This window comes from Zalophus californianus, chromosome 1 (assembly GCF_009762305.2).
Source record: "Zalophus californianus isolate mZalCal1 chromosome 1, mZalCal1.pri.v2, whole genome shotgun sequence".
In the NCBI taxonomy this organism is placed as follows: Eukaryota; Metazoa; Chordata; class Mammalia; order Carnivora; family Otariidae; genus Zalophus; species Zalophus californianus.
This window is the reverse complement of record NC_045595.1, coordinates 161,873,321-161,896,686: the sequence shown is the minus strand read 5'-3', so window position 1 is coordinate 161,896,686 and position 23,366 is coordinate 161,873,321. Positions and strand designations below refer to the sequence as shown.

At 41.2% G+C, this 23,366-nt stretch overlaps 1 protein-coding gene across 1 annotated transcript in view; it reads right to left on the bottom strand.

Annotated features, from left to right (window-relative positions):
* Positions 1 to 23,366, bottom strand: part of MYH15 (myosin heavy chain 15) — a 138,584-nt gene that overhangs the window by 34,362 nt on the left and 80,856 nt on the right. Inside the window, 6 exon segments of the mRNA XM_027587172.2 lie at positions 8,415 to 8,530; positions 11,806 to 11,930; positions 14,184 to 14,352; positions 14,355 to 14,541; positions 18,378 to 18,577; positions 21,178 to 21,296. Coding sequence (XP_027442973.2) covers positions 8,415 to 8,530; positions 11,806 to 11,930; positions 14,184 to 14,352; positions 14,355 to 14,541; positions 18,378 to 18,577; positions 21,178 to 21,296 — 916 coding nt within the window.

Below are 23,366 nucleotides of genomic sequence, written 5' to 3'. Positions count from 1 at the left end.
CCAGGCACACAGCAGAGCGTGCCGAGGCAAGGTGGCCTAGGTGCGCAAGAGCATTTCACCTTCATGTCGGCAGTGATGGATGTGTTGCTGCTCTGCTGGTTCCCCTTCTTCTTCAGCTACAGCCTGCAGGGCATCTGCTCCAAGGCATGCCAGGTGAGGACCTGCTCTTCAAGTTCCTTTTCTGGATTGGCTACTGCAACAGCTCGTTCAACCTGGTCATCGTCATCATCTTTAACCAGGACTCCAGTGTGCCTTCAAGCACATCCTCTTCTGTTGGTGGAGAAGGGGCTTCAGGCAATGAGCTACCTGCAGAGAAGTGGGAAGGCTGACCCCCAGGAGAAAGCAGGTGCAGCTTCCCCAGAGACCCACGGATGGGTTGGCCTCTAGGCCACAGTGTATGGTAGGGCAGGGCAGGAGGTGGTCTGAGAGACTGCGGGGTACCTGCAGAGGGGATACAAGAGAGGGGCAATCCCTCTGCCTTCCCATCTCAACAGAGGGCTACTTCTGGGACTCTGGGCCTGGATCCGGCTTTGGGAGCCATGAGGCAGTGTAGCTGTGAAGTCAGGGTCTTAGAGAGCAGAGGCAAATGCAGCCTCCCACACAGGTGAGAAAGGAGCCCCCATCAACACACACCACTACCCCGATCCACCTCTGAGCAAGAGCTGACTTCCTCAAGACCTAGTATGGGCAGCTGTCTTGGGGGAGGAAAGAGGGCACTGACAATCTTTGGTTACTGAAATTATTTAAATGTTTGCCAAAATTGATAGCCAAAACAGCCAAACTGTTTTCTAAATAAACCTTTGTAATACCAAAAAAAAAAAAAAAAAAAAAAAGTGAAGGGATGGAATAGCATTTACCATGCAAATGGAAGTCAGGGTAGCAATACTTATATTGGACAAAATAGACTTTAAAGCAAAGACTGTAACACGAGACAAAGTAGGACACTGTATAATCATAATGGGAACAGTCCAACAAGAAGATATAACAGTTGTAAATATTTAGGTGCCCAACAAGGGAGTCCCCAAATACCTAAAGAAGCTAATAACAAACATGAAGGAAGTAATTGATAATAATACAGTAATAGTAGGGAACTTTAACACCCCACTTACATCAATGGATATATCATCCAAACAGAAAATCAACAAGGAAACAGTAGCTTTGAATGATATACTGGACCAGAGGGATTTAACAGATAATCAGAATATTCCATCCTCAAACAGCAGAATACCCATTCTTTTCAAGTATACATGGAATAGTCTCCAGAACAGATCACATATTAGGCCACAAAACAAATCTCAATGAATTCAAAAGATGGAAGTCCTATCATGCATCTTGTCTGACCACAAAACTAGAAAACAATCAGAAGAAAAATTCTGGAGAGAAAACAAATGCATGGAGGTTAAATAACATACTACTAAATAATGAATGAGTCAACCAAGAAATCAAAGAAGAAATTTAAAAAATACACGGAGACAAATGAAAATGAAAACACAAACATCCCAAAATCTTTGGGATACAGCAAAAGCTGTTCTGAGAAGGAAGTTTATAGCAATACAGGACTACCTCACAAAGCAAGAAAAATCTCAAACAACCTACGCCTACACCTAAAGGATCTAGAAAAAGAAGAACAAACAAAACCTCAAACCAGTAGAAGGAAGGAAATAATAAAGATTAGAGCAGAAATAAAACAGAAATTAAAATGGATCAATGAAACCAGGAGCTAGTTCCTTGAAAAGAGCAACAAAATTGATAAACCTTTAGCCAGACTCATCAAAAAGAATAAGAGAGAGGACTCAAATAAACGAAATCAGAAATGAAAGAGAAATAACAACTGACACCACAGAAATACAAAGGATTGTAAGAGAATATTATGAAAAATTATATGCCAACAAACTAGACAATCTAGAAGAAATGGATAAATTCCTAGAAACATATAACCTCCCAAAACCGAACCAAGAAGAAACAGAATTTTTTTTTTAGAAATAGAAAATTTGAACAGACCAATTATCAGCAATGAAATTGAATCAGTAATCAAAAAACTCTCAACAAACAAAAGTCCAAGACCAGATGGCTTCACAGGTGAATTCCACCAAAAATTTAAAGAAGAGTTAGTATCTAATCTTCTCAAACTATTCCAAAAAATAGAAGAGGCAGGAAAACTTCCAAATTCACTCTATGAGGCCAGCAGTACCTTGACATCAAAACCAGATAAAGACATTACAAAAACAGAGAACTATAGGCCGGTGTTTCTGATGAACATAAATGCAAATATCCTCAACAAAATATTAGCAAACTGAATCCAACTATACTATATATTGAAAAAAATCATTCATCATGAACAAGTGGGATTTTTTCCTGGGATGCAGGGGTGGTTCAATATTTGCAAATCAATCAATGTGATATAGCACATCAACATCAAAAGAAAGGATAAAAACCATAGATCTTTTCAACTGATGGAGAAAAAACATTTGACCAAGTACAACATCCATTCATGAAAAAAACTCTCAACAAAATAGGTTTACTGGGAACATACCTGAGCATAAAAAAGACCACATATGAAAAACCCACAACTAACATTATACTCAATGGTGAAAACCTGAGAACTTTTCCCCTAAGATCAGGAAAAAGACAAAGAAGTCCACTCTCATCACTTTTATTCAACTCAAACTTTTATTCTCCCTCTGGAGGAGGGAGTCCTAACCACAGCAATCAGACAACAAAAAGAAATAAAAGGCATCCATATTGGTAAGGAAGAAGTAAAACTCACTATCTGCAGATAATACTACATATAGAAAACCCTAAAGACTCCACCAAAAAACTACTACAACTGATAAATTAATTAAGTCATAGGATACAAAATCAATATACAGAAATCCATTACATTTCCATACACTAATAATGAATAGAAAGAGTAATTTTGAAAATCCCATTTACGATTACACCAAAATAATAAAATACCTAGGAATAAACTTATCCAAGGAGGTGAAACGTCTGTACTCTGAAAACTATAAAACATTGATGAAATAAACCGAAGATGACACAAATAGAAAGATATTCCACACTCGTGGATCAGAAGAATAAATGTTGTTAAAATGTCCATACTAGCCAAAGTAATCTACAGATGTAATGCAATCCCTATCAAAGTACCAGCAGCATTTTTCACAGAACTAGAGTAATCCTAAAATTTATATGAAACCACAAAAGAGCCTGAATAGCCAAAGCAATCTTGAAAAGGAACAAAACTGGACATATCACAATTCCAGATTTCAAGATCTACTACAAAGCTGTAGTAATCAAAACACTATGATAATGGGGCACAAAAACCAACAAATAGAGAGCCCAGAAATAAACCCATGATTATACGGTCAGTTGATCTGTGACAAGAAGGCAAGAATACACAATGGGAGAAAGACCATTTCTTCAACCAATGGTGTTGGGAAAACTGGATGGCAACATGCAAAACGATGAAACTGGCCCACTTTCTTACGTCATTTACAAAAATAAACTCCAAATGGATTAAAGCCCTAAATGTGAGACCTGAAACCATAAAATTCCTAGAAAAGGGCACAGTAGTCATTTCTCCTACATTGGCTTTAGCAACATTTTTCTACAGATGTCTCTTTAGGCAAGGGAAACAAAAGCAAAAATCAACTATTGGGACTACCTGAAAATAAAAAGCTTTTACACAGCAAAGGAAACCATCAACAAAACTAAATGACCACCTACTGAAGGGACATTTGTGAATGACATACCAATAAAGGGTTAGTATCCAAAATATCTAAAGAACTTACGCAACTCAACACCAAAAAACCCCAAATAATCCAGTTAAATAATGGGCAGAAGACATGAACAGACATTTTTCCAAAGAAGACATACAGATGGCCAATAGACACATAAACAGATGTTCAACATCACTCATCATCAGGGAAATGCAGATAAAAACCACAATGAGATATCACCTCACACCTGTCAGAATGTCTAAAATCAAAAACACAAGAAATAATAAATGTTGGTGAGAATGTGGAGAAAAAGGAACCCTTGTACACTGTTAGTGGGAATGCAAACTGGTACAGCCACTGTGGATAAGAGTATGGAGTTTCCTCAAAAAATTAAAAATACAATTACCCTATGATCCAGTAATTCCACTACTGATTATATACCCAAAGAAAACAAAACCGCTAATTTGAAAAGATGTATGCACTCCTATGTTTACTGAAGCATTATTTACAATAGCCAAATTATGGAAGCAGCCCAAGTGTCCATCAATAGATAAATGGATAAAGAAAATGTGGTGTGTGTGTGTGTGTGTGTGTGTGTGTACTATTACTCAACCATAAAAAAGAAGGGACCCTTGTATCAATCTAGAGGGTATAACGGATGGATCCAGATGGTATAATGCCAAGTGAACTAAGTCAGTCAGAGAAAGACAAATACCATATGATTTCACTTTATGTGGAATTTAAGAAACAAAACAAATGAACAAAGAAAAAAAGAGACAAACCAAAAAACAGACTCATAACTAGAGAGAACAAACTGATGGTTACCAGACAGGAGGTGGGTGGGGGATGGGTGAAATAGGTGATGAGATTAAGGAGGGCACTTATCAAGATGAACACTGAGTAATGTGCAGAATTGTTGAATCGCTATATTGTACACCTGAAACTAAGACAACACTGTATGTTACATTTTTTTAAATTTAGAATTTAAAAAAACCTCAGAGCTTGAAAAAAAACCTTAGAATTAAAGAAAAAAAAAAACTTTAAAACCTTAATGGTTTTAAATGGACAATCAATTCAATAGGTCAATTTTTTTCTCTTGCAATATTGTTTATCTATATCAGAGAAATTGAAGATTTTCCTTAATTCTAATAAATAGGACTTAGCTTTAAAATGATTAACAAAGAATCTTCCTAACTAAATACCATGTCTGTGTTTGAGATCCTATTTCTTAAAGACATGCTAAAATATTTTACTTAGAAATGAGAAAAGACCCAAACATATTCTTCTGGCAGAAACTCAGACAGTAAATGAAATTAAGTTTGATGGTGCTTATAAATTAAGACTATGTGTGAAGTTTGATATCACTGACTTCTGAGGAACAGACCAAAGGGAAGGAAAACATGATGGAACATTACCAGACCCCCCCAAGGCTAGAGGCCAGGGGTGGGCAAACTAGGAGCTATGGGCCAAATCCAGCCATTCCCATTTGATTTCCTATTGTCTATGGCTGCTTTCAAGCTATAGCGGCAAAGCTGAGTAGAGATAGAGAACCTATGGCCTGAGAAGCCAAAAATATTTACTATTGATGCTGCTTGGGGTTTGCTAGCCCAAACTACGGCACCTTGGCATATTAGATTTCTTAAGCTCAAGGAGTCTGAGAAAACAACAAAGGCAGGAAGATCACTCTAAACCCCTCTGGCCTTCTACCCTGAATGCAGGAGATAAATCTCGCACATGAAAGATACCCTCCTCCTGTACAGAAGGAAGGGACCCGTCCTTACCACCGAAGAGGGAATTCGGGGCCAAGAAGTCTATATAAACAAACCTTGCTAATTCTTCAGCATTTACTACCCCTAGCCCAAATCCCCGAGCCTTGTCAATTCTTCACAAGTTCATTGTTTCTTTGTCTAAAAGCTGTAAAAGCTTCCTGCTCTGGTCGTGTCTCTGGGTCTTCATCCTCTTGTCAAGGCCCCCATGTGCATGTAAAAATTTGATAACGTGTATACTATTCTCCTGCTACTCTGTCGTAAGTCAGTTTAATTTCTTAGGAGCCAAGCAAGCTAATGCATTTTGACAGACTAAGGAATTTCAGTGTCTTATTCCCAAAAGCTTCCCCAGCACCTCTCTGGGTGTGTCTGGGGAGAGCTGAATACAGGGCAGGTGCACCCTGACTGGGGGCCAGTGAGAAGACACATGTTTCAGCATTTCCCTGATGATCCTGAGCTAGAGGAGGGATCCAGTCAGTGGTGTCTGAAAATTCAAGACACACCTGTCACTTGTTTTCAACCCAGTTCTGAGTCTTCCGTTGGAACTTGACTTAGGCGACAGTTACGGCCACTAGCTGGTCTTCCTGCTAGCTGCCATTTTTCCTGTAACTAGGACGGAGAGGACCAAAGCCACCCACCAAAACTCCTCTCCTCCTATCGGTGACTGCATCATCACCTCCCTACCTCCAGCTATGTTAATTAGAACCCTTGTAGAAGTTTTTTGTTTGTGTGTGTGTGTGTGTGTGTGTGTGTGTGTGTGTGTGTGTGTGTGTGTGTTTAAAGAAAGCCCTATCAAATCCATAAAATTTAAGGAAGTCCCGACAAGAATAGCAGGCACAGTGTCTGGCCAACTTGAAGTGCTCAAATATGTGTTTAACAAGTGAAACATAGGACACACACCAGCTGCTCAGACTTTTCACCACCAACAGGCCTCCAGCTCACTGAAGATTCATCCTCACCGAAAGGCAGCGCAAGCTCGGCAGCAGAAGAGTTGAATGAATCACGCAGCTTGCAGCACTGTTGGGGGCCCTGTCCTTGCCTCGGGAGTCTCTGCTGCTTTCTCTGGTGCCTTCGATTTCCTGGGTCCTGCCTCCCGGGCCTCCTTCAGTTTCTGCGGCCTTTCCCAAGGTTGATCTGGACAGAGGACGTAGAGCCTCATCTGGCCTTCAGGCAATATTCTCCTCGAGTTCTAGAACGTTACCTGGCTTATGCTTGATTGTTCAAAAGGCTCTGCTTTGCTAGGACTTCCCCCTGCCATTCTGTTCAGTTTCCTTGGGACCCCTTCATCTCCCAGCCCTGAAGTCTGATGAAAGCATCGGATTAAAACCAAGGCATCCTGATACAACCCGTACTTGCACGGAGCCCTTACACAGGAACGTCTGCAAGGACATTTGTGATATTTTGTAAGATAGGCTCGTCTCTCCTTTCCAGATGTACCTATTATAGTTATTATGAATCATTAGCTAAAACTCCTGACGAGCTTGCCCCACCCTCCAGCCCGCCCCTTCCTTTTTTCAGGCCCTTCACAGCTCCAGGCTAGTGTTCAGTTCTTCTTCTTCCAGCCGTGGCTGTTTGCATCTCCGGCTTCCTTTGCACTAAGATTATTATAATTGGTGAACGGCTCTAAGACATTCAGATGTACCTGATGAGACGCAGACTCTCTGAGGATTCGTTTTTCCTCAGCTAGGTTTATTAATAGGGGCAGGCTTGACGTTACCTGAAATGAGTTTTTTTAACTGCACAAAGAAAGGTTCGTTTTTTTCCCTCATGGAAGTAAGTAGGGCAAATATCAAGGCCTGATGTTTTGCCCTTCATCAAAAAAAATTCTTTTGGATACTGACTCAGAGCCTCTTAAGTTGACCAGAATTCATCCCCACAGTCAGTCCTTGAGAGGAAAAGTGCTAGTGAGTGAGAGCAAGACTAACTCAAAGCACACAGAGGGCCAAATGTGGTTTGATGTCCTCATTAAAAAAAATGACCCCCATGGGAGTTTTGCCTGAATTTAGGCTATAGGAAAGAAGCCAGTTCTGGTGAATATATTAACTTTTTTTTTTTAAATTGTTTAGCAAACATGTTGAAAGCAGCTTGCCAGTCAAAACTCTGACTCAAATGATTTTCCTCGCTGACATATGGCATAGACTTAATGGAACAGATCAGATAAATAATATAATCATGGTGAATTCCATGTGTTTATAATTGTGCCTTTGATCTATACAGTGTGAAGGGATTTGCCAACATCAGCTCACTGATCTTCCTCACCACCTTCTGTGACATGTATGGAGCTGCTTTTATCCCCTCACTTCCCTGAGACGCTAAGAAGTAGAATGTCTAAAGTCATCAGCTTGTTATGATGAAGCTAAGAAAAGCTCCTGCCACCCGTTGAGTCCTGTCTAATTCAGTTTCCTGACTATTAAGACTCAGCCTCTTCACCAGGGATTCAATAAGCGGCTTAGCTCCTGGCTTCTGCCCCTCTCCAAACAAATGGCTATACTTACACGTAGGGGGTATGTGAAAACTTCACTCTGATATGACCTTAATTTTAATGCACCACATCACATTTTTTGGTTCCTTTCCTCCACCCTTCAGCATTATCAGTCAGCTTCTCGAATGCCCAAGCAAGAGACTGGGCAATGCCCCCAGTCCTTGTGCATATAATTATGCTTTTTTGGTGTGTTATCTGGATTCTCTATGAGGATAGAAGCTGCTCAACTATAAGAAAATCATAAAAACAGACAGTAATTGCATAGAGGTGTGCCTTTATATTAATAGTGGTGCACTCACTAGAAAGATGCTGGCGTAGGGTTAGACTGGCTGAGTTTCTTTGGTAACGTTCCAACAGAGGCCATAAAGACAGCCAAACACAGCATGTTCTGTTCAGTCAAGGATTCTGGAATATGCAAATGTTGCTCATCAGAATAATCTCAGATACCTAAAATTTTCTATTTCTTCATCTTTCTCTGAGAGCTTTCTTTCAGGTTCTGCTTTAGCTTGCAAGAGTTCAAGCTGGAAGTGAAGAAGCTTGCTTTCATTACGTTCCAGAGCTCCCTGAAATATATAAATTAAAAGTACTAAGTTAAGTCTACTTTTTGGACACACAATTTTTTTTCCCTCAAAATGTATGTCACTATCATAGCTCTCTTTGGCGTTGCTGGGAGAACTCTTAAGTTCAAATCAGTTCCCCTGAAGATCGGAACAGGATGAGAGACAAGTGACTGCTTTTGTTTGTCATGTCACTTACAGCTTTGACATTCCCGGGGCTCTCTGCTGTAGTTCAGGAACTAGAATTCTAAAGCATTTTTTAAAATAGAAAATTTCAAGCTTGTCTGTGACTATATTTAAACTTTTTAATTTATTACTCTTGAGTTTGCTTAATATAGTTCATCTTCAGGATGAATCAGTAAAAGGATCAAAGCTGAACAAGGAAAGTGATAACTCCTACTTGGAACCTTTCGTTTAATTCTGGATATCATGGAGGAATAGAGAAAAAGTCAAAAGCTTTCAGAGGGCAGGAAACAGGCTAGTATCCAAATATTGTCAAAGGAAGAACAATAAAGGAATTTAGGATGTACTTGAGCCATCATCACCATAATTACTACTACTACTTCAAATGGATTGCTTTGACAGCTAGTGAAATCTCCTGCCCCTTTGAGTATTTAAATATAGGCAAGGCAGTTACTGCCAGGGATGTTATAAAGGTGATTCAAGTTTAAAAGTATAGCTTTGATTAAATCTTTATAGCCTGTTCCAAAAACACAATTTATATAAAAGTAGAAACAAAATATTTGGGCGGTACTGAGGAAGATGTTTATAAAGGGCACGAGGTACGACAACAATCTACTGGTCAGTTAACAATTGGCAGATAGTCCTGAGGGCAGGAGTAATTTTTATAGCCTTTTCTGGGTCGTGCTTACCACATACAAACAAAAGTAAAAGCGAGTAGCAATTTCAAAATAAAAATAAGAAAGATGTTAGGAATTTTAATATGTCTTAAGGCCTTGCTGTTGTTCCCTTAACACTACCTTCAATATAAAAGAAAATAAATCAAAAACCAATGCTTGGAGAGCAATCTCCTGCAAGGAAATGGTGCCCTTCCTTCAGGGGGAAACTGTCACCTCTCACCCTCTAAAGTCCACAGAGAAAAAATAAAATAAAATAAATAAAATAAAATAAAATCCACAGAGAAAGTGAGTCTTTGGAGAAGGTGACCTGGGATAATTTGAGTTTTGTGGCCTCAAAAATAATGTGATAAAGTTTCTCATAAAGGCTCACCCAGGAAAACAACCCAATTTTACAAATACATGTGCAAGTGGATGAAGTGTTTATGGATGCTGCAAAAGACGAACCTTGGGGGGAAAAAATGCAAATAGAATATAGTGCCATCTAGTGGTGATAAGTGGTATGACTGCTATGGCCTTACTCTCAGTAGAGACCTGCTAGTCATTACAAGACATGAAATGTATATGTTATATGGGACTCAAATTGCCCCCCTCCTCCCCCACCCAATCATCTCTCTCACTGGATCATCATAGTGCTTGAAATTTCTATAGTAAATATTACTTGTTTAGGTTAGGGTGGTGGCTTCAGAAAGTCCCTAGCCAGGATGACCAGAGGACCAAAGGGAACAAGTAAATGAAACAAAGCTCACCAGCTTTACAAGGACCAGCCTTGTTAGGTGACACAACAGCACACTACCAATGGAAAGGATTATATATAAGGAAAACAATTATGCATAAAAAGACAAGAACTGTGTCAAAAGCCATCCACTTGACAACTCTATATGCAAGGCACTATGGACATGCCTTCTATGTGGCAGGTATCTTACACAAATGTAGTGATAAGATGAACTTAACAGACATTGCTTGGCATGGAGAAGTCCTTCGAGGTCTAATTTTCCATGATTGCACCTTCCAAAAGGCTCTGTTTAAAATGGACTGTTTTGCCTTTTAAAAATCATTTCCGGGGCACCTGGGTGGCTCAGTTGTTAAGCATCTGCCTTCAGCTCAGGTCATGATCCCAGGGTCCTGGGATCAAGTCCCTCGTTGGGCTCCTTGCTTGGCGGGAAGCCTGCTTCTCCATCTCCCACTCCCCCTGCTTGTGTTCCTGCTCTCACTATCTAGTAAGTAAGTAAGTAAGTAAGTAAGTAAATAAAATCTTTAAAAAAAATCATTTCCTTGGGGCGCCTGGGAGGCTCAGTGGGTTAAGCAACTGCCTTCAACTCCTCAGGTCATGATCTCGGGGTCCTGGGATCAGGATCAAGCCCCACATCAGGCTCCCTGATCAAGTGGGGAGTCTGCTTCTCCATCTCCCGCCCTGCTTATGCTCTCTCTCTCTTTCAAATAAATAAATAAATAAAATCTTTTAAAAAAATCATTTTCTCAGCTGGAGGGTGAGTGGTGGGGGCTGCCTTTTAAATATTGGATGCTTAGTCTAAGGGAGGGTCAAGAAGATGAAATTCAGCCGTGAGAAAAGAGGCTTTGCAGGATGTGTTAACTGCTTAGTGACCGTGACGGATGACTCCTTTTAGTTCACCTTCTTTGGCAAAAAGTCTTTTCAGTGCCTCATTCAATCCCTAGCACATACCCAGGAATAAGGTCGGAGATTGTTCCTGAACTTTTAATCCCTAACACTCAAAATGCTCCTGTCAAACAATCTGTATAAAGATAAGCTTTCAGGACAAATGTTTAAGAACATCACGTTGAATCTCACTTTTAAAACTAAAGTTTTATCTTGGGAGGGGGGGAATTGTTTTGACTGACTCTTTTAAAGAGAGGAGGAGGTAAAAGGATATTTATTCATTTAACACTCAACAAATATTTGTTGAACCTCTATTACACACCAGCCAGTGTTCTAGGCCAGTGCTTCTCAACTGTTGGCGTGAATATGAGCCACTAAAGGATCGTGTTAAAATGCAGATTCTGATTCAACAGAGCTGGGGAGAAGGCTGAGAGTCTGAATTTCTCACAAGCTCCAAGCTGCTGATCCGTGGGCCACATTTTGAATAATGAGGGTCTAGGCACAGAGGATAAATTGATAAACAAGATAGACATGGTTCCCTTTTCTCATTGCACTTGGTAGATTTGTATCCATTATTGCTTATCCTGCCCTCTAAGCCTCAATGTCTTCCTTTGTGAAATGGGACACTAGTTAGTTAGGGTGATTACATAAGATAATGCACATCAAGCACTGGGCCTAGTGCCTAGCACAGAGTTAACACTTGAAGAAGTGTCATTTTGTTGTTGTTGCTGCTGCTATTATTACTGGAATGCAGAACCTTCTGCTTGGTCACAATGACAAAAACCCTTGCTCCCTGGAGGTCATACCTCTGCTCCTTCCAGTGCCGCCTGGACTTCAGTCTTCTCTTGTTCAATCCGTTTCTTGGCCTTTTCCATTTTACTTAAGTTCCTCTTTCCTTCTCTGACCTGATTTGTCAGATTAGAAATCTCTTCTGGAGAAGGAAAAAAGCAAAGTTAGTGAAAGGAACCAGTCTCCAACCCATGATATCAGATGTAGTGGACTGTTCCCCTGGGACTGTGGTCATACCATCCTTGGAAACTTGATGGCAAGGCCACCAACGGTACCTATGGGACCCTTGTTGGAATTTCAAAAAACCAGTTTTTCTTCAATATATTCTTTTGCCACCCACCAGAAAGTTGCCTACTACAACTGGGGAGGACGGTGTTTCTCAGAGTACTGTGCATTTAACAACCTGTACAACTTTACATGGTGGGCCTGCTTGTCAGAGCCGTGTCATATTCCACCTGCCTTAAGGTCTTGCTGCCGTCCCCTCAACACTACCTTCAATATAAAAGAAAATAAATCAAAAACCAATGCTTGGAGAGCAATTTCCTGCAAGGAATCCCTACACTTCCGGTGTAAGGGCTTAGCTGTTGACACCCGTGGCTACCGTTCTGTCCGCTGCCTCTCAACACCAGGATAGCAGCTGAAAGCATAACCTGGGTCATTGCCTGCCAGAAGCCAATGTGTGAGCACAGATCAACCAAAGAATCCAAAGGAGGTCAAGGGCTTGAGGGTTTGTGGCTAGCCTTTCATGAACACAAGTCTTTGACAGAATAAGGCATCCAGAAGTGACAAAACCTCCCACCATTCAATATTCTTACTGTCAGTTCTGCCTCTTCCTGAAGGAAGACTATAGTAACTAAGAGGTGTGGAGTAGGGCCAAGTAGCTCTGGGAGTTTACCCACCATCCAGAGGTGGTGGAAGGAGCTCAAGAGCTTGCCTGCTCCCCTAGTTCCAAGATCCCTGGCTATGATGTGATGTGAGAAGGGTTTTGCAAAGTTACAACACCAAACCCTTTAGATGACAATTCTTCTGTAATGAATCCTTCTCTTATAAGCCCTCTCCAGAAGAGAGTTTCTCCAAAGAAACCTTGGGGCAGTGGTTCTCCACTCTGACCATACCTCAGAATCACTTGGAGAGCTTTCGAAAAAGACTTCTGCCCAAGCCCCAACCCAAACCAAGTGTGGTCTCCAGACCAGCAGCACTGGCCTCACGGGCAACTTGTTAGAAATATAAATGCTCAGGCCCCACCCTAGATCCAGTGAATCAGAATCTCCAGCCAACCATTTGAACCAGCCCTCAAGCAGTTTGGATGCAGCTGAAGTTCTCTGACCACTGTTCCAGCCCCTCTCACATGCCCAGTCTCACTGAGCACGGACTATGTAGGCTAACAGAGAAGCAAGATTCATTTATGCCTCCAATAGTATTGAACTTACTTGCTCCCAGGGCACCTCAAGGTTTTAATGCACATCACTGGTGGAGCTGGTGTAAGTCGGCAGCATCTCAAAATTTTGTAACTCATTCCTTTAGCCCAGCAGTTTCATTTCTAGAAATCTACCCCCTACTGAAACATTACCTGGCCACAAGTATATGTACAGAGTGTATAGTAGAGGATTATTTATAATTGTGAAAAATCGTATCTAAACTGAATGAGGTCTAGTTAAGTAAGTATTGATCATCCTTATTATAAGACACTCTGCAACTATCAACAATCATGTGGCAGGCCTCCATGTACAGACAGACAGGCAGAGAGAATCATGAGGCACGTGGGAGGTGGCACAGCCAGTAGGTAAGTGTGCATAGGCTGGAGTCAAGCTGCCTGGGCTCAGATCTCACATTTACTTTTGATCGACTGTGAATTTGGACAAATTCTTAATCTTACAGGACTTAATATAATCTGCTTTTTACAGACAAAGAAACTAACCCATAAGACTGCTCTGAGAATTAAATGAGGGATGGTTATATATACAACAGAATCTGGCACACAGTGTAGGCTACAGAAATGTTTGTCAAATTAGAAAATACACTGATAAATGAAAAAAATAAAAGGTGTAGAATACTGCAAAATTTAATAATACATGCATGCATATATGCATGGGAAATCTTGGTAAGGCTATGGATGATAAAGAAATTCTTAATAGTGGCTGTCTTGACAGAGTGAAGTGAACCTGGGGCTAAGGTAGGAAAGTAGTCTCATTTTTAGAATTTAATAAAAATAATAACTGTAGTAAAAAAAAAAAAAAAAAAGAGTATTAAAAATGGAAAAGTTAAAACCTGAGCGGGACCAAAACCATGACAATGCTGAGGTACCTGCCCCTGGAAGACAGCCTTTGCCCTTGAAGCCAGGGCTCCCCCCACACCTCCTTGCTTCTGCTCTGGCTCCAAGCCTGGCTCAGAGTACCTTGGAGATTCTTGTTCACTCTCTGGAGGGTTTCCTGGCTCACAGGGCTCTCTTCATAGGCATGCCTGAGCTTGAGGAGCTCGATGCTGAGGGCCCGGGCCTCCTTCGGAGAGGCCCCCAGCACGGCCCGTGACTCCTCCTGCTTCTGCTTCCAGGCGTCCAGGCGTCCAGGCACTTGTCCAAGGGCTGCTGCTTCTGGTCCAGCACAGCTGCTGGGGAGCAGGCCTTCCGGAGGTCGGACCGGATGTCCCCCAGCTCGAGCTGCATTTGGTGCCTGGCCCTCTCCAGGGAGGCATTTCTGGCATTCACTACCCCCACGGCTTCAGCAGCCTCCGGCAACCCCATGGCCAGCTTCTTCCTGAGAAGGGGAGACCCAAGCAAATGGCAAGTGAAGCTGCAACCCTCAGAGAGCTCACCCAGTTTGTCCTGGATTAAAACAGTGCTTGGGTACAAAGCAAGCGGGGGGGGCCTCTTCATGCCTAGAGAACCCAGATGTCCATGTGCGCTTTATTTTCACCTACCCTTTGCCAACCTGCTCTTGGAACTCAGGATCTCTAATCCTATAAATATTTGCTTAACTTTAAACCTTCTATCAGCAATACAGACTTTAAGGGTGACTTCATTAAGAAATGGGAGAGGGGTGCCTGGGTGACTCAGTCATTAAGCGACTGCCTTCGGCTCCGGTCATAATCCCGGGGTCCTGGGATCGAGCCCCGCATCAGGCTCCCTGCCCTGCGGGGAGCCTGCTTCTCCCTCTCCCTCTGCCCCTGCTTGTGTTCCCTCTCTCTCTGTCTCTCTCTGTCAAATAAATAAATAAAATCTTTAGGGAAAAAAAAAATGGGAGAAAGAGGAGACTGTACCAAACACCCCACCAGCAGTAACCAGTTGTTAAAAGTTCTTAGGCACATCTAGTCTTTAAAGATCTCCTTACTACATTGCTTCCAAGGAACATTCTTTGGTTCTCTCCTGCTCATTCTCTCTCCCTCTTATCATGTGGCTCCTAAACATGCCAAAATTCTGTCTTTTCTCTGAATTTCTTCTCCACCTCAGCTGCTCTTCTCAAATTTATATACTCAAATCCCTCTCCCCATCGTTATGCTCACTTCCCAGGTCCCACTGCTCTCAGGGGAGACTCTAGCCCCTGCTGTTATCCCTCTAGCATCCTCTGAGATAGAGTGGTTTATTAAAGTGCTTCCTCCACCACCCCCACAATGCAGTGCCCTGGGGCTTTCTAATGGATGAAATGTGTTCTCTTGCTTCCATCTCCTGCAGGGACGCTGGCAGCCCCATTCTTACCCATTCATTACACTTCTTAGATGAAAGGTACTGTGGGTACCAAAGCTCTTTTTGATCTACTATTATTAAACAGAAACAGATCCTCTGGAATTAACATGTGCCACACAAGTAGCCCATCAGACCAATGTGGTCATAAAGCCCCTTTTTTGGTGGAATCCTGCAAAAACCAATCTGTGCTCAGCATCCAGGAAGAATCTGAGCTCTAACAACTACTCCTTGCTCACTGGCTTTCTAACCATAGCAACTTCACATCTTTGCTTCATTTTTCTTAAATGTTAAGAGGAGATTCTTTTTTTTAAAGATTTACTTATTTATTTGAGAGAAAGAGCATTCGGGAGAGGGGCAGAGGGACAGAGGGAGAGGGGGAGGGGGAGGGGGGAGGGGGGGAGAGAGAGAATCTCCTGCAGACTCCCCGCTGAGCACGGAGCCTGATCCCACATCCCTGAGATCATGACCTGAGCCGAAACCAAGACTCTGATGCTTAATTGACTGAACCATCCAGGCGTCCCAACAAGAGATACCACATGGTGACTATAGTTAACAATCCTGTCTTGTATATTTGAAAGTTGCTGTGACACCAGAGCTTTAATGGTCTCATCATAGTGACAACAAATTGTAATTACGTAGACTAGAAGATGTGTTAACTAACTACATTGTGGTAAAGACTTCGCAATATGTACGTATATCAAATCATCACATTGTATAACCTCAACGTATTTAATGATATATAGGAGTTTGGGGCCCAGAGGAATCTAGACTTGGTCTCAGCAAGTCAATGTCAGTATATATACAAATGTCAATTACATCTCAATAAAGCTGGAGCAGAAAGGAGATTCTGATGCTTTACCCCACCTAAAACAGGGGTCTTATAAAATAATTACATGTATTTTAATTACTTTAGAAATACTCAAATACTTCAGAAATACTCAAAAACTAGGGATTTTACTTTGGGTGACCAAATGTGTGGGGGGACCAAGGGGTTTCACCAGGACATGGGGCCATCAGTGCTAAAATCAGCAAGCCCATAACTCCATCAGGCAAAATGGGCAAGTTGGTCACCCTCATTTCACTGATAATACTGTCTACCTTTCATACCAACTACCATTTGTTCCTCAATTTGCCAACCATAAGTTCTTACTCCATACTAGAATCTGCAAGATGTGGAAGATGAAGAAACCAAATCCCTATTCTTGGGGAATGTGAAATTCAGAAACAGTCAACTGGGTCTCAGGTGAGCTTGAGTCAGCTAAACTAACTCATCCTGTGAAGCCAATTAAAAAAAATAGAATCCTAGATTCTTTTTTTTTTTTTTTTTTGTAGTTCTGTCTCCTTGGAGTATAATATAGACAACGTTTTATTTATTTGATATTCCATTAAGTTTTGGGGCTCTGAGTGGCTCAGTCAGTTACACAGCTGACTCTTGATTTTGACTCAGGTCATGATCTCAATGTCGGGAGATCGAGTCCCACATAGGGCTCTATGCTGGGCATGGAGCCTGCTCAGGATTCTCTCTCTCTCCCTCTGCCCATCCCCTCTTACCCTCCCTCCCCAACTCTTACACATGAGCTCTCTCTTTCTCTCTCTCTCTCAAAAAAATAATAAGTTTAAAGCAGAAGAGGTATCTGGATATTACCATGTTGTCCATTATTTCTCTTTAGTTGTCATGTACTGCAGGAAAACAATCTGTTAGCTCAACAGATCCATGTGGTCGTACGCAGTCTATATGCTTTCCCTCTTTTCTACCCCTCCCAAAGAAACCTGCAACACTGTCACTGGTAGGCACTTTCACCCACATTCTTCCATCATAGCAGAAAAAAAATATCTTACTTTAGAAGCAAATGCCCTATTTCTAATATGAGGAGCCATTTCAGTTCAAAGCCCTACTTTTCTGTGGCCCAGCATTTTTCAAACATCTACCGCAGGTATTCTTAGTATCTGTCATCCCAAGGCCTTTTTAAGTTACTGCGGCTTCAGAGACAGATCACTTGGTACCCCTCCAGGGACAGGACATAGCGACTGTTGAGCAAGTCCACAGCCACGTCTCTCAAAGATTTAGGTGAAGAACTGAAAAACAATATTTTTGGTTGAAACTAAAGAGAACTGCATTGATCTTTCCTGAAGTTTTGCTAAGCTGCCAAGCCAGGGACACATTCTTTTGAGTGAACCTTTAATGACTATAAAGCTGGGGTTGGTTTGACACTTTCTCTCAAATTTACACAGTCCTTTGACCTCTGAACAAAATGCTTCAGTTCTACACCCTGGTACCAGGTCTTGATTCATCTAGGCCCCAAGCTCCTGTAGCTCCTGAGAAGGACTTCTAAAGCCTTTATGTAGTGTTGGCTATAAAACTGATATTCTAACCTTAGAGGTGGTCTGAGGGTGACTTCTTTTCAAAGAAATTCTTAGCCCTTAAGGCATGACGACAGCTCCTGATATGTTTCCAGCCATCTCTGTGCATCTTCACAGAGCACTTTGTAGTCTCCAAGTCGTAGACCAGAGACATAATTGACTTTAATGTATGGAGACATGTACACACATGGACTCCATTATTTTGATGTTCCAAATGAAGTACATGATTCTAAGGGCTAGCCCATTTTCAAACCCTAGCTCCAAGTCACATCTTCTCTGAAGACTTGTCTTGTGCCATAGAAAGAGCCTTCTTTCTTTCACCAGGACCTCTTTCTAGTCTTTATTACTCTATTATAATTGTTATTTTTTAGCCCCACCAGAGCATGTGCTCTTTGCCGGCAGTGGCTGTTTCAGCTTTGGTCTTGGGCTTATTCACGCACTTGGTAGTGATTTGTTCAATGTCTACGTGAGGCCTTTAAGACACAGTCACTCTCCTGATCCCCTGTTGCATAACTACCTCTGGGTTCAGGTCTGCCTTGCCCCACTCACTTGGCATCCTCCAAGTCCTCAGTCCTCTGGGCGACGTCATCTGCGTACTTCATTCTCCACTGCACCACCATTTCACTGTTGCTTTTGGAGAGAGCCCGGAGCAGCTCAGCCTTGGCCTCTTGTTCTTCCTCATACTGCTCTTGGAGAAGGTCACGGTCATGCTTGGCTGACTGCAGGGCCTGGGCCAGGGCACTCTGTGACTTAACAGACACAACACACATTAAAAAAGGGCATCGCTACCATTAACAACGAAGGGCTTGGAGGTGACATCTTTTTTTTTTTTTAGATGAGGTTAATAACAACCTGCCACAAATTCAAGCTGAACCTGAACCTAGTAAGATAATACCAGGGAAAGAATTTGGGATGAGAAAGGATCCAGTATCTAATTGCTGCTGTTACAACAGGGAACAGTGTTCTATTTAGGGAAATGCCTGACTGACTATGTGGGCTTCAGCAACTGCAGGTTCTGGAAATAGTGGGGAAATGCAAAGGTAGCAAGAACATTCCCTATCATTTAGGCAGGAAGATTTATAGTTAGCACTATCTACGATTGAGATCTTATTGGACTAAGGGATCACTGGGATGTGGTCCAGCTTTTCATTCATTGATGAAAAAACAAAATCTTTTATTTCACGTGTAAATCTCTGAACACTATTTCTGATCACTTTAAAACAGCACTATCCAGTAGAACTTTCTATAGATGAAAATACTTCAGGGGCACCTGGGTGCCACGGTCGGTTAACTGTCCAGCTCGGTTTTGGCTCAGGTCATGATCTCAGGGTTGTGAGATGGAGCCTTGCATCAGGCTCCCTGCTCAGCATGGAGTCTGCTGGAGATTCTCTCTCCCTCTCCCTTCGCCCCTCCTGCTCATGTTTGCTCTCTCTCTAATAAATAAATCAATCCTTATTTTAAAAAAAAAGAAAATATTTTATATATGCACCATCCAATATGGTAACCATAGCCACGTGTAGCTATCGAACACTCAATATGTGCTTAGTACAATGTGTGGTCATAACTGAATTTTAGTTTTAATTTAAATAAATTTAAATTCACACAGCCACCTGTGGTGCAGTAGCAGCTACCGTGGTTTTTAGACAGCAGAGCTGAGTTTAGTGAACATTCCTGTCACTTCCATGGTGGTCTGGTTAACCTAGAGGCATCATTCCCAAGAGATAACCTAATCTAGTGGGAAAAACCTAGTCCAGTGGAGTCTGTGCCGGTCCTCATGGGTCCTTTCTGCAAATTAGAAAAAAAGCATTTTCTCAGTCCATGGATGCAGTTCTGAGAACACAAGGCTTAGTTAATGGCAGCTTCAGCCAGACACCCCTGGGCAGCTTTGAAAGAGGAGCAACAATACACAGTGGCCCTGGGAAGGACACAGGCTTTGAAATCCAATAAAATTGGCTTTAAATTATGACCCTACCCCTCTTATATATTTATTGAGCAGCTGTTCAAGGCATTAGTGTTTACAGAAGTAAATGAGATGAAGATAAAGCCTTTGCCCTAAGGAGCCATAAAGGGGTGAGAGGATACACAAAATGAACATATAAACAAATAATTTTTTTAAATGCTGACAGCAGTAAGGAACTAAAACAAGAATGACGACGCAGGCTGGTTGGCTCCTTCGCATCATTGCCCAAAGGTCTTGGGGGAAGGGCCTGTACGCAGTGGAAAGAGCAGCTATGAAAGTCCTGTGGGAGGAGTAATGGTGACTTGTATAAGGTAGAGAGGAGGCCTGGGCGGCTGGAGGGGAGGAAATGAGGGAAGAAGACGTATGACGTAAGGTCGCAGGAGGAGGCCTGAGCCCAAGCAGAGGGCTCTCCGAGGCCAGCTGGAAGTCCCTGGGAAATCAGCCAGAGATATCTTCTAAAATCTAAATTAAGTCATCTCACTACCAGCACCAATTCCTTCACACTCTACTACTAGCTCTATGACCTTGGGCATGTTATTTTTCTTCTCAGAGCCTTGGTTTCCTTATGTAAAAAGATGGAATTCTACCCGTTTCCTAGGACTTATGTGAAGATTGAGATAACATGAGAGAAGTATCTAGCAGAATGTCTGGTGCACAAACCGTGGTAGTCATTTAAAAATACATATATAACACAGAAAATAAGGAGAGTGGAGGGAGTGAAATAAATTATTTAAGAACAAAAGTCTACAGGCTCGTGACCTGCACCTCAGAGTAGGGAGATTACGTACCAGTGAGGCACTGTGAGCTGTCAGTAACAAGGTGCCTTGAAGATGAACTAAGAATTAACTTGAAATATCAGAGCTCAAAGAATTCCTCCCTCATGTTAGTCACTCTGCTTTCTCTTAAAGGGCCACTTTCACTGGCGTCACCTGCTAGCAACATTATATATCCTCTTGGGAAGAAATGACCAATATGTATAGGTTATTGACAACTTAAAAGTAATATTGAACTCAGCCAGCCCCATTTATTTCATTCTGATCTTTTATTTAATTCCACTTCTTGATGCAGTTGAGAATCAAAGATCCATAAAGAGCCTCGCTGACTTCCTGTTCACGTGATAATGCAAAATGGAAATACACAGGTTGCTTGCTCTATCTAAATCTGACAAACTAGACAAGCAACTGGAGTCACTGAGGAAGATCTTTCGGTGATGAAGTTCCTTCCCAGCACATACAAGGTCCACCATGTTCTTTTTCCCATAACTTCTGGGGCACTTTCCTCTCTTTCACAGAAGGAGATATTGAGGTTGACCCATCAAGCACTGTTTTGTTTTGTTTTCTTTTCCACACACACAGTCAAGCTACTGGTGAGAAATAATAGATGCCTTACTTTGGATTCATCTTCCAGTTGCCCTCTCAGTTCTTCTATCTACCGAGTGAAGCTGCTCCTTTCCCTGGAAAGTCGGCTTACCAGAGCTTCCTTTTCTTCCAGCCTCCTCAGGAACTCTCCTACAGAGAGATTTCTCAAAGTGAGTTAATCATGGCCTTCCTCCTCATCGACTGCCTCCTCCCGTAACTTGTTCACTTGAAGGGCAACCGCAATGACTCCTAACACATATTTTTAATATTTAGCAAGGGTCTGAGAGTCCAGTTATCAGCAAAACCATGGCATGATCTGTTCCAGGACGTACAAAAGAGCCCTGATAAAGAACTTATTTTTAGCAGTAAGTTTGGGTCAGTAACAGGTAATATTAGCTACCATATATTGAGACTTTTCTATGCAGCAGGTACTACGATCCAGCTTAATTCCCATAACTCCCTGATCATGTTGGTATTATATTACCCACTTTAAAGAAGGGGAAACAGGGCAACTAACTTATATACGATTGAGACACAAACATGCACAGCCAGTAACTGGTGGAGGTAGATTCAAATTAAGTTTTTAACCCTGAAGAACACATTCTTTTGTGTTATGTTCCCTTGTTTATTTTATGTGGCTCTACCGATTTCTGACTATATAATCTTCAAGTAATTACAACACTTTTGCCTCATCTGTAAAATGAGGATAACAATAAAAAATTGTTGGGGCGCCCAGGTGGCTCAGTCCGTTAAGCGTGCGACTCTTGGTTTTGGCTCAGGTCATGATCTCAGGATCATGAGATCGAGCCCTGTATCAGGCTCTGTGTTCATTGAAGAGTCTGCTTTAGATTCTCTCCTCTCTCTCTCCCTCTCCCTCTGACCCCCACCCCCTGCTCGCACACTCTCTAAAATAAATAAAAATCTTATAAAAATTGTTAATGGAAATTAAATGAATGTGTTTTGTGACTAATGTGTTTTCACTAATGTGAATGTGTTTTGTAGACTGCTAAACAAATATTAAAAATAGTCATTAAATAGTGGAGGATAGGACCATGACAGGGGAAATTTCATTTTACAGTAGTCCACCCTCTCTGTCTCTTCTGCTGATAATAGGACAGCAATGCTTTGATTATTAGCAATGGTAACAAATACTGAGCCAATCCTGGGCAGAGGCAGTTGTTTCTGTAGTGTAATTAGTGCAACACCAAAAGCTCACAATTCTGTGACCCATATACCTCTTGCTATAAACAAGTTCTAAAACTCCAGCATTATAAGAAAGCATCTGTTTTGGCTAAAGCAGCAGTTCTCAAACTTTTTGGTCTCAGGAACATTTTATATGATTAAAATTTATTGGGGACCCCAAAGAGATTTTGTTTACATGAGTTTTATATTTAATAGCATATTTGAAATGAAAAGAGAAATTTAAAATTCGTATTAATTCATTTTCAAATAACAATAAAAATCTTAATGATGTGTTAACGTGTTTACCTAAACAATAATTTTTTAAGAGTAAAAACTATATTTTCCAAAAACACAAAAAAGTTAGTGAGAAAAATGACATTATTTTACATTTTTAAAAAATCTCTGGCTTAATAAAAGCTAGATTTTCATATTTGCCTCTGAATGCAATCTATTGTAATACTGTTTTTATTAAAGTATGTGAAGAAAATCTAGCCTGTCACAGATACATTGGAAAAGGGAGATGTATTTTCATAGCCTTTTCAGATAATTGTGACCGTTATTTGATACTACACCAAAATTCAACAAATAGAAATTTCTCAAGGATTAATTGCAGTATATTCCTCTGTTATGTTAAAATTCATGAGTCTATCTTAAACTTTGAATGGATCTTTCACCTACACGTGACTGTATAACATCATGAAGTGGTGATTTGAAAAATATGTGTTCACTGAATTACGCAGACCTTCCAAAATGTTGACACGTTCCAAACAATATTTAAAACGCATGTTTGTTAACAACACTACTGATCTCATCAGAAAGGTCTTAAGAATTGAGAGCATCAGGCTCATGATGACATATATACATTTTCCAAAATCTGATTTTTGCCGAAAAGTTCCAATTTTATTATTGGCAGCAAATAATGTCAGTTGTTTTCCTTGAAGCAACAGGCTCACTTTGTTCACTTTGAGAAAATATCTCCCAAATATCTGAGTCAGAAAAAACATGATTTGTCAATCGTCCTTTTAAGTAAATAGGATG